The sequence below is a fragment of the Carlito syrichta genome, unplaced genomic scaffold (genome assembly GCF_000164805.1).
Source record: "Carlito syrichta isolate Samal-C Ts95f unplaced genomic scaffold, Tarsius_syrichta-2.0.1 Scaffold307991, whole genome shotgun sequence".
Classification (NCBI taxonomy): domain Eukaryota; kingdom Metazoa; phylum Chordata; class Mammalia; order Primates; family Tarsiidae; genus Carlito; species Carlito syrichta.
The window spans coordinates 100946-119091 of NW_007252087.1; the positions used below are offsets into that span (position 1 = coordinate 100946).

Consider the following 18146-nt stretch of genomic DNA (forward strand, 5'->3'; position numbering starts at 1 on the left):
GGCTTGGAATCCTGATCTTCAGCGATCTGGTTAGATGTTCAGGTGGCCCACGGATGAGTGTATCTTCTGTATCAAATCACGTTCATCCTGTCTACTTTAGTCCTGCCTTTCATCATACATACTAGGCAGCTTACATTGGTTCTGCAAAATGAGAAAACATTTGCATGTACATTTCTTTGATAATTACTCTCTAACCACATTGAAAGGCCCTGCCCGTGGTTCTAATGTAAATAGGGCCTAGCCCCTCTGTCTACCTTTCTGTGCCCAGTTATCCCAGTGCCCAACCCACACTTCCTAACTCCATTCAGGTTTCTAAGTAAATGTGTCCTAAAAATATTCTGAACCTGCTGAAAGTAAAGTTTGAACTTGCAAATAATATTTTTACTGGGTAAGATTTTTCAGTCCTGATTCCAAGAGCACATCTTGTAATTTGCGATTCCCTGCCCTTAAATTTGAGTGGATCCAGTGTGAAGGAGGAGATAGAGGGAGGCTTGATCCCACATTCCAGGAGAGTGTGGACTCCTAGAAATGAACTGGGGTGCTCGAGCCAATAACCTCAGCTGGGCACTGGCTGGCACACCCCTCCCCTTCCAGAGGAGGTCCTGACATGGTGAAATACGCAAAGTGAGGTTGGCAACACTACCATGACTACATTTTGTTACATATGATAAGGCATGGATAAGGTTGAAATCTCCAGGGAAACTCTAATAACAAATTCAAACTTCCATCTTTATTCCAAGAGCTGTTTACTGGAGAAAAGACAGGCTCATGTGCACTTCACAGCCTCTGCCTTTCTTTGTGTACCGTCTGGTGACAAACCATGTGTCAGGAACAGGAGTTAAGAAAGGAGAAGACTGGTTAATCCATAAACACCACAATTTGCTCAGGCATCACTGAGAGCTTTCTGCTTCTTTTGCATTATACTTTGCAAATAGCCGTGAAAGCCATGTGAATGATGGCAGCAGTAATGCTTATGGCCCATCTCTTTCAAGTTTTAAAATAGAATTTATCACTAGAAAGTACAAATTAGGCAAAAGAGTTCTTCCTGAAGGGTTCAGGTGATAAAAAATGAAGCAGGCAAGCAGGAGCTTCAAGGGAACTTGAAGGGAACTATTCTGGAGAATTTGTGATAGTCTACGACATATGATAGTCTATCTTGTGTTTTTACTAGAATTTAACCATTACTCAGAGGCGCCTAACTCACTGAGTATTGATATTTCGGTTCTGGAGATATTTTTCTGAGTGAATTTGTTTGCAGTTGCCTTTCTGGAAAAATTATTAGCTAACTACACTTAACTTCTCCCCTGATCTTTTATTCTTTTTTCTGAGATATTATTGATTTTATTTTCCTGAACATAATTTTATATGGTAATATCTGTGCAGAAGCAATTTGCCATGGTTCAAGGATCTGGATTCTTATGGGCATTTGTCTTAGTAATGTGATTACAGAGTCACTAACTTGATCTTAATAACATTTGCCTATTATCGTGTATTAGATGCATGAAAGAAAAACTGTGCTTTCTAACTCAGAGGATTACTCTTGTGTATCTCGCTTAGTTTCTAATGCCTTGCAAAATTAATGTCCAGATGACTTTTGAGTGGCTATTTGCATTATTTGAAACTAGTTAGGATTAAATCCAAACATTATCACCAATGTTGCATGCAGAGAGGAAATTACTTTTTTAGTACTCCTTAGGAAACTTTGAAATCATCAATTCAGACATTTTATAAACTAGTCACATTGTACTTTCATCAGATGCTGTTTTTACTCTGTTATGGCTGCAGGAGGCAGCATGATACAAAAATCCTGGAATTCATAGTCAGACTAGGCAAGATTCTGGTCACACTACTTATTAACTGTGTGAAGTGAGGTTGTGTGTATCTACCACTGTGACCCTCCGTTTCCTCATCTCTTCAAGACAGACGGACATAGTATCTTCCTTAGTTTGGTTTTCTATTTAAATATTACAACTGCATTCTTTCACTTTAAAAAACCCTGAGTTTATCTTCAATAGATTTCTCCCCTTTTCCTAAAGTAGATAGTATTTGTATTAAAAGATGTTATTGCTGGCAGCTTTATTTATAATATCCCCAAGCTAGAAACAACCCAAATGCTCACAAATAGGAGACTGGATAAGCAAATTGTGGAACACCCACGCAATGGAAAACTACTCATCAATAAAAGGAAAAAACTATTGATCCATACAACCATATGGATGAAATTTACAGACAGTATCTTGAGCAAAAGAAGCCACACACAAACAAGAGTATGCCTATTGTCTGATTCTTTTTACATGAACTTCTAAGTCAGGCAAAGTACCTTTATGATGATAGAAATCAGAACAGTATTACCTCTGAAAAAAAGATCTTGCTAGCCGGGCTCGGTGACTCAGCCTGTAATCCCGCGCGCCTTTGGGAGGCTGAGGTGAGTGGATTGCCTGAGCCCACGGGTTCGAGACCCGCCTGAGCAGCGAGACCTCATCTCTACAATAAATCAAAAATTCAACTAGGCGTGGTAGCACATGCCTGTAATTCTGGCTACTTGGAAGGCTGGGGCAGAAGGATCGGTGGAGCCCAGCAGGTCGAGGCTGCGGTGGCCGGGAGCGGCCACTGCACTCCAGTCTGGCGAAAGAGTGAGACTCCAACTCAAAAAAAAAAAAAAAAAAAAGATCTTGCTTGGAAAGGGGCATGAGGGAAATTTCAGGGGTGATAGAAATATTCTGTCTTGATGTGGGTAGTCATTACACCGATATATATATATATTTGACAAAACTTATTAAACTGTACAATTAAATTAGATGTGTTATTTTGTGCAAGTTATACCTCAGTTGAAAGTAGGACAACTCACCCATCAGTTGGATTTTTCATTTTCTAATAACCAGTGTTTGGGATTCTCAGGATGCAGTGACCATCTGCACCCTGGGGATTGGGACGGCCTTTGGAGAGTCCATCCTGGACAACACACCACGCCATGCAACCATCGTTACCAGGGAGAGCAGTGAGCTGCTTCGCATCGAGCAGAAGGACTTCAAGGCACTATGGGAGGTGAGCCCCAAGGCTTCTTCATCAATTAATGCAGTTTCAGAAAAGAAAGGGAGCTGCCCCGTGGATAATGGCATTATAGTCCAGCCCTAATGTGTTCTGTTCTGAGCCTGTAGATGGAATTTAATTTTCAGAACTTGTTTTTGAAATGAGTGAGTGAAGAAGCCATTTTGACACAAGACATCCCTTTTTTTAAAATTTAGCACTTGCTCAATTTTCTGTAGTTTGACATACCTTATAATTATTTCTTGAATGACCATAGAGTGTTTTATGTATTTTCTCCCTCCTATTTCACAGATGTATTCTTAACCAGGGAACAAAATACTTTGACATTTTCTTTTGCATTTTAAAAATCATCATTGATGTGTTCCCTGGAAAAGAGGAATGAATGGGGTTAACATCTGCTTCATGTAAATGCTTTTAGAAATGATGTGCTCTATAATAAGATATGGAAAATGGAGGCACGTAAAGATGTCTAGTGACTTGCCAACTTCAAAATGCATAGGTGGCACAGCAGTGGATGGACACACGGGTCCTAGGGGCTTTTGCATTTCCTGATGCTTACTGGTGCCCCTCAGGATACTGCACTCATTTGCAAAAATGATGAGGAATATATCGTTTCATATGCAGTCATGGCAAATGGCACACTTATAAAGGCCCGGCTAAGCCTTGCATCTTTCACGCTCATTCCTTTTCAGTTCTTTAAGCTTCTGATTTTAACCTGCGGTTGCTCCTTGTCTTCGTCCTTGGCTCAGTGTGTCCAAGTGTTAACCCATGGAGCTGGCAGGCTTTGCCACTTGTCCCAGTGTGGCGAAGATTTTAAACTTGATCTAAAAAGAATTTTGTGTAATCAAATTGCTTCCTCCAGAGCCAAACAAATGGCAGATGCATTGAGGGAGCCAACCTGCAGGTGAATGAGTGATGCTTCGCCTTAAAAGTCACGCAAAGCCTTGGAAGGGTTGGTGGTGAAACCTGTTACTTTTATTCTTGGCAGTAGTGAATAAATTGTGGGGTTACTTGTTTGAAATATTTCTCTTAGAAAATATTAAAGAGCTCCAACCGCTCTGCAAAGTTCAGAGACAAAAGCTAGTTTTAGGAAGGAAAATCGAAAGTAGGTTTGCATGAGGTGTGTGTGGAGAGGTTTCCTGTCAATTAAAAGGGACCAAGCTTGAGGCAAATAAACCATTTTTTTTTGATCTTTCATTTTAAAAGGTAAACCAAAAAGTCTTTTTCAAAAAAGGAATTTGGAAAACTGGTTTTCAGAACAAAAAAGACTTCTAACCGCGATGTGCGTTATTATAACTGCTTTTGTTCATGACTTTCTCAAATTACTGATAGAGGATGGTTTGTAGAAATATTTTAAAAATTGTTATTTTCATTAGAAGCTCTCAGTGGTGAGGAGGAAGTCCTTAAGAGTTGCTGCCTGTGAACATTAAAACAAACTCATTTTAAAGTTTTTCAAACAGAAAATTTAAAAAGATTCATTCAATGAGCATCCATTTACCCCATGTAGTTCAGCAACATAGAGCCGTATTTGTTTCATCTTTGTTTGTTCTTTGATGAGCCAATTTAATGGAAATGATAGACATAACATTTCACCCTAAATGTTCAGCATATGTCTCAAAAAAACATAGAATATCTGGCTACATATCCATAACACCATGATCTCACCTATAAAACTAACAATAATATCCTAATATCAACTAGTATGCAGTCTATATTTCAGATATCCCCAGTTGCTTCATAAATAGCTTTTATAGCTTTTTTTTCTCAAACCAGGCTTCTATCAAGAGCCACAGATTACATTTGATTCTTCTATATCTAAGTCTCTCTCTTTCCCTTGTCCCCTTCTCTTTCTCTTGTTTCCCTTCCTTCTATCTCTCCCCTAGCCTCCCAGTAACATTGACTGGTTAAAAAGGCCAGGTCAGTTTCTCCCAAAGTAAGATTTGTTTAATTGTTTTATCTTTTTTTTTTTTTTTCACCTCTACTCCCAAGGTTTCCTGTAAATGAAAGTTAGGCTAAACATTTTTGGCAAGAAGATGTCAAAGGTGTTGCTGAGTACCCGAGGAGGATCATAATGTCTGGTTGCTCTACTGTTAATGATGCCAAGTCTGATCCCTTGGTTGAGTTGTATTTGAGTACATTCTGGGACTGGGACTGTTTTCTGGGACTGGGACTGTTTCTATTAAATAGAGACACTGATATTGAGGACTGTTCTTACTATCCAAAATCTTGTCATACGTTTTATAGCTCATTGAGTCCGACCCCTCATCTTAATCTCTGAGGATGATTTCTGATCTCCCTTACCAGTGACTTAAGTGTACCAGGGGCAAGATTCAGAGAGCTATTTTGAGCTGAAAATGATGGATAGAATTTTTAGGCTGACCTTTTACAGGGCAGGGACTGGAATCTCATAATGAGTAAGAGATTAGTCAGATATTTCATTTTGTTTGTCTGTTCATGCAACTAAGTATAGTGTGTGAATTAGGTGCTCAAGCAATGTTTTACCTATCTAAACTGAAAATGCAACAAACCCCATTAGCTTATAATCTGTTAATCAGAACTTTATTCACAAGCATATACAGTACATGATAATCCTAAAAAACTGTACAATTCTCATATATCTTTTTTGAGTTCTGTTTATTTTACTGTTTATTCAATATATACTGAGTATCTCTTGTGTGTCAGGTATTTGCAAACATATGTATGTGTATGTATATACAGGGCAGGGTCCTCTATTCTACTCAGAGGAAACAGAAAAAAAATATAAACGAGCAAGTTCATTATTATATCATTTCAGTGTATAATATATCATTGGCTTTAAATAAATTTGATCTCTATACTTTGAATATTGGTCATCTTTTCATGGCAGATATAGCACGAATTTGCTAGCAAAATATTTGTTAACCAGAGCACCTATTCCTTGATTATGTCAGATACCCGGGTCAATAATTCAGTCATCCTTGTACTGGTGAATAGCATCTGTTAGAGACATTAAAACCCAAGCTCATACTGTCAGCTGAAATCCAAGTGAGACCTGTCAGCCAAATATCAAAAGGGAAGAACTACGTAGGAAAGAGTTATACAGCTTTAGGATTCAGTCAGACTCCTGAGTCATCTCTGAACTGTGAGATGGCAGCAGAGAGGTGAACTAGATGAGCCCTCTCCATTGGGAAGGAAAGGTGCAATGTTAGGTGACAGGTTCCAAATAGTGAAAATTAGCTTGGATCATAGTCTGAATTTGCACATTCATCTCATTTGACTGTTTACTTTTGAGGAACGTCCTGGTGGGCCTGTTTTATGGTAGGCGCTCTTGTGTTTGACTTTGTCTCCTTATATGTGCTCTTGATGTCACTTAATAGGGGCTGGAGGCTAGACACACTCCCATTAGGATTCTGAGTTACTTCTTCTAACTGAAAATTATGTTCCCTAATCACTAACAGGTAACAGTCCAAAAAATAGTAACTTAATAGACTGAGCGAATACTCTGTATCTTACAGTTGGGACTTTAATGGCAGCACAAAGCTAGGGGAAATTCCTTTTCCTTTCCAGATCAAAGGGAAGTTTCCTGAACTTCCACAGGTATGCACTCAGAGAATCACATGTGAGATTTTGAAGTTCTATTCAATTCCATCCCAAATACCTCTTGCTTTATATTGTCTATTATGTTGTAAGTCAAATGAGTGGCACCTAGAGGATTTTTTAAAATTGCATAAATGTGATCAGAAGCATTTCTTCAATAGTCTCTGCAAATACACCAAATACAATAAATATTCTCCAGCATATAACTGAGGTAACAGCTTGATGACTTTTTTTTTTTTTTTTTGTATCCTACATGTTTCTTTCCCTATTTCAGTTGCCAGTTTATGGTCAGCTTTGAGGGTGCTGGTTTGATCTATTTTAAAGTCAGGTCATATTTTCTTAGCTTAAATGAATTATGGTAAATTTATTTGAGTTGGTAAGTAATGTCTTTGTCCATTCACGCCTCTTTGATATTAGAGCTTAATAGGAAATATTAGCCACAGTTTAAAATATCTCATTTTTCAGTCACATTTCAAGAGGGAGAAAGAGATGGGCAGAGAAGAAGAGAGGGAGGAAAAGAGAGAGATAAATATTAGAGATAGTTATGTTTCTGAATTATATACAGAAGAAAATTAATTTAAAAGTCTTAGAATACCATTTTTATTTCTTGAGACAATTATAATTTATAATGTAAACTCTTTGACACTAGTGGCATTTAACTTCCGGTAAGGACGTTAAATCTCAAAGTAGTTAAGTGTAGACTAGGAAATTTAAGCCAGTTATTAGAAGTTGATCCAAGATTATGAGTATTTATGACTGATGGTAGCTCTTGGAAGAAATATAGAACTGATTTACTGTATAATTTCATGAATTTTGTCTCAGTGTATAAGAGAGTTTCCAGTGGTTAGAACAACAATGATAAGGGTTTTGGGGGGTTTTCTTCCTGACTTTTGTCTAATGTTGTGTCTGTATGAGGATGCTTTGGCAGATATGTTGGCAGTTGTTTTAGGTTTGTGGTATGTTTTGACATCTTAACATGGAATATTCCAAATACATGAAACTGAATGAAGTGATGAGTCCAGTGTGTTCAGGGAAGTAGAGCAGAAAGGCACTCTCGGTCAAATCCATAAAAGATGCTACCAAGAGGCCCTTGAACCTGTTTACCTGTGTTTCAATTGCATGGACATCATTCTGGAAAAAAACTTGCCTTTACTGTGAGCCATATTTGAATGTATTCAAGGTAACAATACATATTTATGAATATATGCTTTGAACATTTGAAGACAATAATAAGATTACAGAGCCATTAAAAATAAAAGCAATATTTTAAATTTGTAGTCTAACCCGTGTTACAATAAAAGTGGTTTCTTAGCTGTGATTATTATTCAGAAATCTCTTGGTACACTGTTGTGATTTTATTCAACCAGAGCAAAGCATGTCACAGAGAACTGTTGCTTGGATATAATGATTGGTATGGTAGAGTTTATTTCCCAAATGTGTCTGTGGCCTCAGTAAATATTGTTAATGAACTGAAAATCTATTTTCATGCTTTATGAGATATAAAATGGAATGGTAAAAATAAGAAAGTGTATGTTTCTGTCCTAGGAAAAGAAAGGAATTAGTAAACAGGACTGCTGCTAAAAGTAATGAATACTGTTGAAAAAAATATGTTTATATCTATCTCTATTTCCTAATTTTTAGAGTGTTTTGTTCCTATAAGATTCTACCAGATATGTTGGCAGTTGTCGAACTGAAAAGCTTTTTAGTTATTCTTATTTACTGTCTTTTTAGAATACATAGGAGAAAAAAGCCCTTTTCCATTAATAATCTTTCAAGCCACTATAAGAAACGACAGCAACTTAGTCTTGGCTGATGTGTTTTAAAAACCCTATTAGAATAATATACCTTCCAGAGGCATCTGCTCCTGCTTGAATAGGCTTGATGTTGCTATCTGTCTGTGGCTGTCAAAAAAATGAAATACTTAATATCTCAGAACGTAAATATCTCAAAAGTCTTTTGGATGAGTTGCATGGTTTTATTTAACATGCTAACAATTTCAGGTTGTTTTTGCATTTGCATTAATGGTAGGCTTTGCAGGTCGACTGACATTTCGGGTGTTTAGGGAACCCGGGTATTGAGCTAGGACTGCACGGCTCATGCACAGACAGGCAGCCCCTTGCCTGCCTGATAATGCACTGGGGCCTGCACCCTTATTAATGGAGTAGTTGGAGCCAGAAAGCCAAAGGGCCCGCATTCTCCCGTGCTTACTTTTGGCAACTTTGGAGCTTGTACTGTAGGGTTACTTCCCAAGCCAGAAATTTGCATCAAAGGGCTAAGAAAAATACATCCAAAAATAAACATGAAAGCCAAGACTTCATGCCAGGAACTCCAGCCACACACATCCTGTTGGCTGCTTCTCCTGTCTCTCTCCTCACAGTTCTGATTCTCTTTTAAACCAAGCGGAAGCCTGCTCCGATGACTTGGTCCTATGTCTGCACCAGGGTCTCACTCCTGTGTCTTCAAGTTTTTTCATGGAGTGGCAAAATGATTCCAACCCAGAAAGGAAGGGAGTGAAGTTATTAGGAGCTAACTAAAGTTAAAAAAAAAAAAAAAAAAAAGGAAGTCTTTTCTTATTGCCTCAGACTGCCTGAGCTTTCCTGGAGAACCATCAGCACTGGTTTCCTCTCTGTGGAATGAGATACACTCAGTAATAGTTACGAATAAGGAATTAACAGCAATGCACGTACATTTTGCTGCCCAGATAATGGATAGATATTCACTGGATGTCTGAGAACTTTGAGAGACGAAAGAAGAAGGACGTATGCTCTACAAGGTCAGAATGGATCTTTTTATTCTTTAGTGAAGGGTGGGAGAGTAGGGAAATATTACATGTCACTGTTTGTATTTTGGAGTTATGCTCCAAAGCATCTCTGGCTTTTCTAATTATGTTCCACCAGACCTAAATATGTACCACGGCACTGACATAATTTGATTTCATCTCTGTTTGTGGTGTGTGTGGAGGGAAGGGGTGAGTGGGTGGCTCATCTTTTTCTGGTAGTGAAGGATGTTTATTTAGCCTGATGTTCCTAAATATGTTTCTAGAAGATAAATAGAGATAGTTGTTCATAACTAGGCAGTTGCATTGATCACATCAATATTAAGTACATGCATTTATCTAGTAGCATATTTGAATGACATATATTAAAAATGAATGTTAGTCAAGGAAACAGATTGAGGGTGGTGGTATTTCACCCTCTGGATGCCTGGTAGGCATCTTGCCTATAGTTCTCAGACTATATGAAGTCCTTAGTGTTCGTGGGCATTCCTTTACATTATTGATAACTTGAAATTCTACCTGCTTTTCAAGCTGTGATTCCACTATTTCTAAGAAGGTGATCAGGGGGTCTGAACAGATCAAGGCTTGGCTGGCAGATGCCAGGAATGCCAGATGCTGTCGGTAGGCCTGTTGGCAGGGTACTGTAACCAGTAGTTACTTTCTCTGAGCTGGTGCTTCCTTTGGGTGTTCATTATGGGGTGTACAGTGGGTACTCAAGTGTTTTAGGAGCTGCTGTTAACAGAGGTTCCAAAATGCCTCTCCTGGCTGTGTGTTTGCCAGCACTCTGTGAATACCACACCCTGGCCCCCTCTCCCTGTGCTCCTCTCTTCCAGGGGGTCTCTTCATTCACCCAGTTAGTCTTCTGGGCAGCCTGCCCTACTCAGTAGCTTCTCAACTCAATGCTTATTGATGCCATTTATAAAATTTGATCTCCAAGAAGCTTCTGTTATATTCAGCAAGCATGCTTGGTCCCCACCATGTAAGGGTGCAAAACACACCATAATCTACCTTTCTGTGGTTTATGATCTAATGGAGAAGGCAGACAATCAGAGACACAGATATAAGATACACTGAAAAATTCTCTAAGAAAGATCCAGCCGGGTTTGGTGGCTCAATCTGTAATCCCATGCCTTTGGGAGGCTGAGGTGAGTGAATTGCCTGAGCCTGCGGGTTCGAGACCCGCCTGGGCAGCGAGACCTCATCTCTACAATAAATCAAAAAATCAGCCGGGCATGGTAGCGCACACCTGTAATTCTGGCTACTTGGAAGGCTGAGGTGGAAGGATCGCTGGAGCCCAGCAGGTTGAGGCTGCGGTAGCCAGAAGTGGCCACTGCACTCCAGTCTGAGTGACAGAGTGAGACTCCAACTCAAAAAAAAAAAAAAGATCCAGTGTGCTGAAGAATATAGAGGCAGGGCAGGGAGATGTTTATTTCTTGCCTGGGTCTCACTTCATTCAAATACAATGTGATCTGGTTTTGAATTCTTGTGTGGCTAACAAGGCTGCTTTTGAGCATCCCTAAAGGATTGGGGTCAGTTAACCAAATGATAGTGTTGGTGGCAACCTTGTCCTGAGGGACTGAGTACACAGAGGAGGGCTGGGCTTCCCTTAGTGTTGTGTGGCACTCTGCGTTCTCCTTTGCTGGGCCCCTGGGCAGCCTTGGTGAGAGCCCAGCCTGTCCTTGAAGGGTGTCATGTGTTGTGTTCCAAATGCCTGGGTTTGTTTTTTGTTTGTTGTTCAGTCTTCATCTGGAGAAATCCGCTCTGAGGTTTAATGGGTTCCCTCAGGCAAAGGCAGTTCTGGTTGGGAAAACGTTAAGAACTTGAGACTTTCAGAAGGAGCTCGTGGTGTGGACTGGGGGATATTGTTAAGCTCTTTATGTGTAGAAAGCCCTGTGGTCATGGGACTTTCCTGCTCTCCTGGGGCCAGATTCCACTCCCATGTCATAGTCTCTGGGCTGCTGTGAGAGGTTAGGGCACAGTCACTGGGGCAGAGCGTCTGACACTGAGGAAGAAGCAGCAGGAAATCCTGTCACTAACTTGACCTCTCCGAATTCTTGCAGTCCTGCCCCTGTTTGATCTCACTGACCTCAGCGTTTTAAGCTGTCTAGCCCAAACCAATAAATGCAAGACAGACCTTCCAAAGGCTGTTGATGTGGTCAAGTGGCCTGGCCTCAAATTTCTATCTATTCTTGATTTAACCCAACTTTATGGGATGACTTTTTGCAAAGCTCTCCAGCTTCCTGGGCCACCTGATTGCAAAACAGAGATAACTTTATGTAAATCCTGCCTTGCTGACTGGAGTGGCCAAAGTTAATGTTGATCGATGACTCGTGTGCCATGTGGGATGAACAATTTAGTGTCCCCCCCTCCCTTTTGATTGGCAAATTAAAGAAGGCAGAGACACAAATGATGTGAATGGCAAGCACAAAATATAGGGCAGCAGTACATATTGTATAAAAATATAGTATTTAGGGAGAAAGAAGAACTTTTTGGTATCTTTCATCATTTATAGTTGTAGTTCTTAAAACTGGCTTCACATTAGAATTATCTGGGGAGGTTTTTTTATAATCAATATTTTTTATTATGATATTGTGGGGTACAGTTAAGGGTTAGGTATACAAATATGCTTTGTTCAGGCACCCTTGTTGATAAGAGGTTTCTCCCTGTCCCCAGACAAATATTTACTACCGTTAATCCCATCTCCCTCCCCCCGCATAGTTTCCCACTACTGTCAGTCATTTTCTTTTTCTTTTTTTTGAGTTGGAGTCTCACTCTGTCACCCAGGCTGGAGTGCAGTGGCTGCTCCCGGCCACCGCAGCCTCGACCTGTTTGGCTCCGGCGATCCTTCCGCCTCAGCCTTCCAAGTAGCTGGAACTATAGGCACGCGCTACCACTCCCGGCTAATTTTTGATTTATTGTAGAGATGAGGTCTCACCAAGTTGCCCAGGTGGGTCTCGGACCCGCGGGCTCAGGCAATCCACTCACCTCAGCCTCCCAACGGCACGGGATTACAGGCTGAGCCACTGAGCCCAGCATAGTCATTTCCTTATAGTATTACATTGGATGTTCAAGGTCCACTATATGAGTAAGAACATGTGATACTCAGATCTTTGTTTCTGTGAGAGGTCACTCAGTATTATAGACTCTAGTTCCATCCAGGTTGCTGCGAAATTCATGATTTTGTTCTTTTTTATGGCTGCGTAGTATTCCATCGTGTATATGTACCACATTTTTTAAATCCAGTCCTCTTTTGATGGACAGCATGGTTCTCTTCCAGGTTCTTGCTATTGTGAACAATCCTGCGATAAACATACGTGTGCAGGTATCTTTTTTATGGAGTGATTTGAGTTCTTCAGGGTATATTCCCAGTAGGGGGATTGCGGGATCATATGGGAGGTTGATATTTAGAGCTTTTCGGAATATCCACACTGCTTTCCACAGAGGTTGCACTAGTTTACACTCCCACCAACAGTCTAGAAGTGTTCCCTTTTCGCCACACCCTCTCAAACAGCTGTTATTTTTTGAGTTATTGATAATTGCCATTCTGACTGGAGTTAGGTGGTATCTCAGTGTGGTTTTGATTTGCATCTCCCTGATGATTAGTGAGGTTGAACATTTCTTCATGTGTCTGTTGGCTGCTCGGATGTCTTCCTTTGTGAAGTGTCTGTTCATATTTTTTGCCCATTTTATAATGGGGTTGCTTGTTTTCTTCTTTTCAGCACATTTGAGTTCCTTGTAGATCCAAGATGTTAAGCCTTTGTCAGACCTGGAGTTGGCAAATACTTTTTTCCAGTCTGTAGGCTGTCTCCCTGCTCTCTTGATGGTTTCTTTGACTTTGCAGAAGCTTGTCAGTTTAATGAGGTCCCACTTGTCTGTCTTCTCTCTTATGGCCTGTGGGTTTTGGGTTTTGTTCAGGAATTGGATGCCAGTTCCGATTTCCATGAGGATATGTCCTTCATTTTCCAAGGTTCTTATGGTTTGAGGTTCTACATTTAGGTCTCTGATCCATTTGGAGTTAATTTTTATGTATGGGGATAGATAGGGGTCCTGTTCAATCTTCTGCATGTGGTCAGCCAGTTTTCCCAGCACCATTTACTGAACAGGTTCTCCTCTCCCCAGTGGTAGGTGGTGGAGGGTTTGTCGAAGATGAGTTGGTTGAGAAATTGAGGTTTTGCTTCTGGAATCTCAATTCTATTCCATTGATCTATATGCCTGTTCCTAAACCAATACCAAGCTATTTTGATGATTGTAGCTTTGTAGTAAAGTTTAAAGTCTGGTAATGTGATACCACCTGCTTTTTTTTTTTTGCTGAGGATTGTTCTGGCTATTCTTGGTCATTTGTGTTTCCATATGAATTCCTGTGTTGTTTTTTCTAGGTCTGAGAAGAATGTTGCTGGTAATTTGATGGGTATTGCATTGAATCTGTAGATTGCCTTAGGTAAGATGGACATCTTCATAATGTTAATTCTTCCAATCCATGAGCATGGGATATTTTTCCACTTGTTTGTGTCATCTTTGATTTCTTTGAGCAGTGTTTTGTGGTTTTCATTGTAAAGGTCCTTCACGTCTCTGGTTAGGAAGATGCCAAGGTATTTCATTTTTTTTGTGGCTATTGTGAATGGAATTGTGGTTTTTATTTGGGTTTCTGTTTGTTTATTATTAGTGTAAAGAAATGCAATTGTCTTTTGCACATTTATTTTATATCCTGAGACTTTGCCAAAGGCCTTTATCAGTGTAAGGAAGTTTTTGACAGATTCTCTTGGGTTTTCAAGGTACACAATCATGTCATCTGCAAAGAGAGATAACTTGACTTCCTCTTTTCCTGTTTGGATACCCCTGATTGCCTTCTCTTCTCTGATTGCTCAGCCAGGAATTCCAATACTATATTGAACATCAGGAGGGGTGAGAGTGGGCATCCTTGTCTTGTTCTAGTTTTCAGGGGAAATGGTTCCAATTTTTGTCCGTTTAGGAGTATGCTGGCTGTGGGTTTCTCGTAGATGGCTTTTACTATTTTGAGATATGTTCCCCATATGCCTAGATGTTCGAGGGTCTTTATCAAGAAGGGGCGCTGGATTTTATCAAAAGCTTTTTCTGCATCTAATGATATAATCATGTGGTTTTTGTTTTGACATCTGTTGATGTATTTAATTACATTTATGGTTTTATGAATGTTGAACCAGCCTTGCATCCCAGGTATGAAGCCTACTTGGTCATGATGGATGATTTTTGAGATGTGTTGTTGAATCCTGTTTGCTAGGTTCTTCTTGAGAATTTTAGCATCTATGTTCATCAAAGATATTGGCCTGTAGTTCTCTTTCTTTGTTGGGTCTTTACCTGGCTTGGGTATATCTGGGGAGCTTTTTAAAAAAAATTTCCACACCTAGGCCCTTGATAGACTGATGAAACCAGAATCTCTAGACAATGCAGCCTCATCAATAGCTTTTTTTTCCTTTTCTTTCTTTCCTTTTTAAAATTGCAATAACTTTGGGGGAATATAAATAGTTTTTGGTCTGGGCTTGAAATGTACCCTCCACCCCTAACCTGTGCACACTGAACCCAATGGATTTTTTTTTTATCTCTCCACCCCTTCCTCCCTCGCCCTTCTGAGTCTCCAGTGTCCATTATATGATTTTCTATTTCTTGCAGATTTTAGTTTAGCTCCCACTTATAATAGCCTTGTATGGCTAACAAGGCTGTTTTGAGCATCCCTAAAGGATTGGGGTCAGTTAACCAAATGATAGTGTGGGAGGCAACCTTGTCCTAAGGAATTGAGCACACAGAGAAGGGCCAGGCTTCCATCCTCGGTTGTGTTGTGTGGCACTCTGCATTCTCCTTTGCTGGGCACCTGGGCAGGCTTGGCGAGAGCTCAGCCATCCTTGGAGGGTGTCATGTGTTGTGTTTCCAAATGCCTGGGTTTGTTTTTTGTTTAACAAACAAGAGTTGAGAACATGTAGTGCTTGGTTTTCTGTTCCTGATTTAGTTCGCTTAATTCTCCAATTCCATCCATGTTGCTGCAGAAGATATTCTTTCATTCTTTTTATGGCTGAATAGTATTCCAAAGTGTCTATATGCCACATTTTTATTATATAATCAATAGCTTCTTAAAGTTCCTCTGATGGGTCTCTGGGCAGTCAGGGCTGATAACCTTGTCTTTTAGCAGTGGGCTTCGTTTACTCTTGCATACACCTGGCCTATATCTTTGCTCATGCTAAGGCCCTGTGATTGAATAATATGTTTGTTTCTTACTAATCTGCATTGAATTTCCTAGCGTAATTTTTTTCCCTTCATACAGACATTCTACTTCCAAACTGGGGTTTCTGCCAGATTTAAGGGATAATGGCAATCAGTGCTTTAGAGATAGAGTCTGTGGGGTTTATTCAAGGCTTTATGGATTAGCAGTTGCCTATGTGGAATGGTTATTGAAATAGCAAACATAAGGTACAAGATCATCCCTAAAGTCCACCATCCTATAGGCACACATTCTCTCAGCTGTCAGAGCAATGGTGTCATCTCATATTATGTAGCTCCTGGGAAACTTCACTGTAACCATGTGAGAGAATGACAGTAAAAAAGACAAGTCATGTCTTAGTATTATAATATTATGAAAATAATTCTGAATTCATGGATCCCTTGAGAGTCTTAGGAGCCCTCAACTGTCCCTGGACTGTAATTTAAGAATTACTTCACTAGGATAAATTCCCAGGAAAAGAATTACTAGTTTGAGGACTGCAAACTTTCATGACTCTTTATAAACATGATCGTATTTATTTTCAATACATTTTATTCTACCACCAAGAGTTATTTGAGCATGTTTATTGCTTCTGGCCTTAGTCAACATGACCATCATATATACAATTGCTCCTTGACTTACGATGGGGTTGCATCCTGATAAATCCATCATAAATTGAAAATATCCTAAGCTGATAATACATTTACTACACGTAACCTACCAGCCATCATAGCTTAACCTCGCCTTCCTTAAATGTGCTCAGAACACTTATGTTTAACCCTATAGTTGGGCAAAATCATCTAACACAAAGACTATTGTATAGTAAAATGTTGTAACTTATTAAATACTGTACTGAAAGTGAAAGATAGAATAGTTGTATGACTATTGGAAGTATGGTTTGTACTGAAAGTGTATCAATTTTGTATGATCGTAAATTCTAAAAATTGTTGAGTCCATTGTAAGTTGGGACTGTCTGCACATTTTTCCAAGATAATAGATATTGCTTTTGTGACTGTGTTTCTTTGATTACTGGAATGGTTGAGGTTTTCTTATTTATTTCTTTACTGATTATATTTTCTCTTTCAGGACATGTTATTCATGCATACATTGGCATTTATTTACCAGTTTATATGAATGTTTTATTTGATTAAGGCATTAACTCTTTGTTGCAGTTCCTGCAAATAGCTTATCTCAGTCTCTTTACTTTTCATTTTTCATAATATTTAACATACATTTTATTTATTTATTTATTTATTTTTAAATTAGCATGAATCCATTAAATTCACCACAAACCTGGTTAATTCATGATTTTTTAAAACTAAGGTTTGTTTTTATAAAGATATCTTACTTTCATTCATAGCAGATTTGAAAAATAACATAAGTGATAATGTGTTTTACCCACTGGTGTTGGCTATATACATTGAAGGAGTTTTTAAAGCTTTTTGTTGCTTCTCTCTTTTGTTTCAAAAAATTATTAAATGTTATTACAAATCTATATCTTCCCTCCAATTGTTTCTTTTTTAAAAAAAAATTTCAAACAAAGTTTATTTAGAAGGTAAATTAGAGAGTGAGAGAGAGGAGATTTACCTCCCCAAGGTAAGGGAGGGAGCCAAAGCTAAGAAAACATGACTTGACCAGTGTTTAACAAAACAATGTTTGAATTCTGAAGTCAGTTTTCTCAGTGTCTGCCTTCCCAGGGCATTGTTCACTATAGCAAGAACCTGGAACCAACCATGCTGTTCATCAAAAGAGGACTGGATTTAAAAAATGTGATACATATACACGATGGAATACTACGCAACCATAAAAAACAACAAAATCATAAATTTCGCAGCAACCTGGATGGAACTAGAGTCTATAATACTGAGTGATCTCTCACAGAAACAAAGATCTGAGTATCACATGTTCTCACTCATATAGTGGACCTTGAACATCTATTGTGATACTGTAAGAAAAGGATTGACAGTGGTGGGAAAATATGGAGAGTTAGGGAGGGGATGGGAGGTGGGATTAGCGGTAGTCAATATATGTCTGGGGATGGGGAGACACCCCTTATCAACAAGGGTGCCTGAGCAAGGCATATTTGTATACCTAACCCTTAACTGCACCCCACAATATTAAAATAAAAAATATTGATTTAAAAAAATACATAGCATATTTGCCATTTTATAGAATTGTATAATTTTGTATTTTATTATCTAATTAGAGATCAGATAGCTAAGGTAGAAAGAGTAAAGCAACTTCTAAGTGTAACTTGAGAATGAATGGGGGTCTGGGACTAAAATGCTGGCTTGTGATTCTCAACATTTACTGAATTGTAAGCATTCTGAATAATAATGGATTATGAATGATAATGATTGAATAATTATTGTGGTTGCTTTATTAGTAATGCTCAAAACTCATATTGTATGACTTCAAGTAAGCCATATAACTTTGTGAACCTTTTTAGACTGAAGGAATTTGACAGTTTTCTCTCTGCCACAGAATTCAGGTCTCACAATCTCCAGAAAAAAGATT

General features: G+C 39.1%; 1 protein-coding gene across 4 annotated transcripts in view; it reads left to right on the plus strand.

Moving 5' to 3' along the window:
• The window catches only part of RAPGEF4 (Rap guanine nucleotide exchange factor 4), a 337463-nt gene that overhangs the window by 76311 nt on the left and 243006 nt on the right, over positions 1 to 18146 (plus strand). For 3 of the 4 annotated variants that reach the window (XM_008064745.2, XM_008064747.2, XM_008064746.2), the window contains exon 4: positions 2899 to 3045. In XM_008064745.2, the coding sequence (XP_008062936.1) occupies positions 2899 to 3045 (147 nt within the window). Of the gene's footprint in view, positions 1 to 2898; positions 3046 to 9011; positions 9398 to 18146 lie in introns of those variants that run through there. The other variant, XM_021715884.1, reaches the window with a different exon arrangement.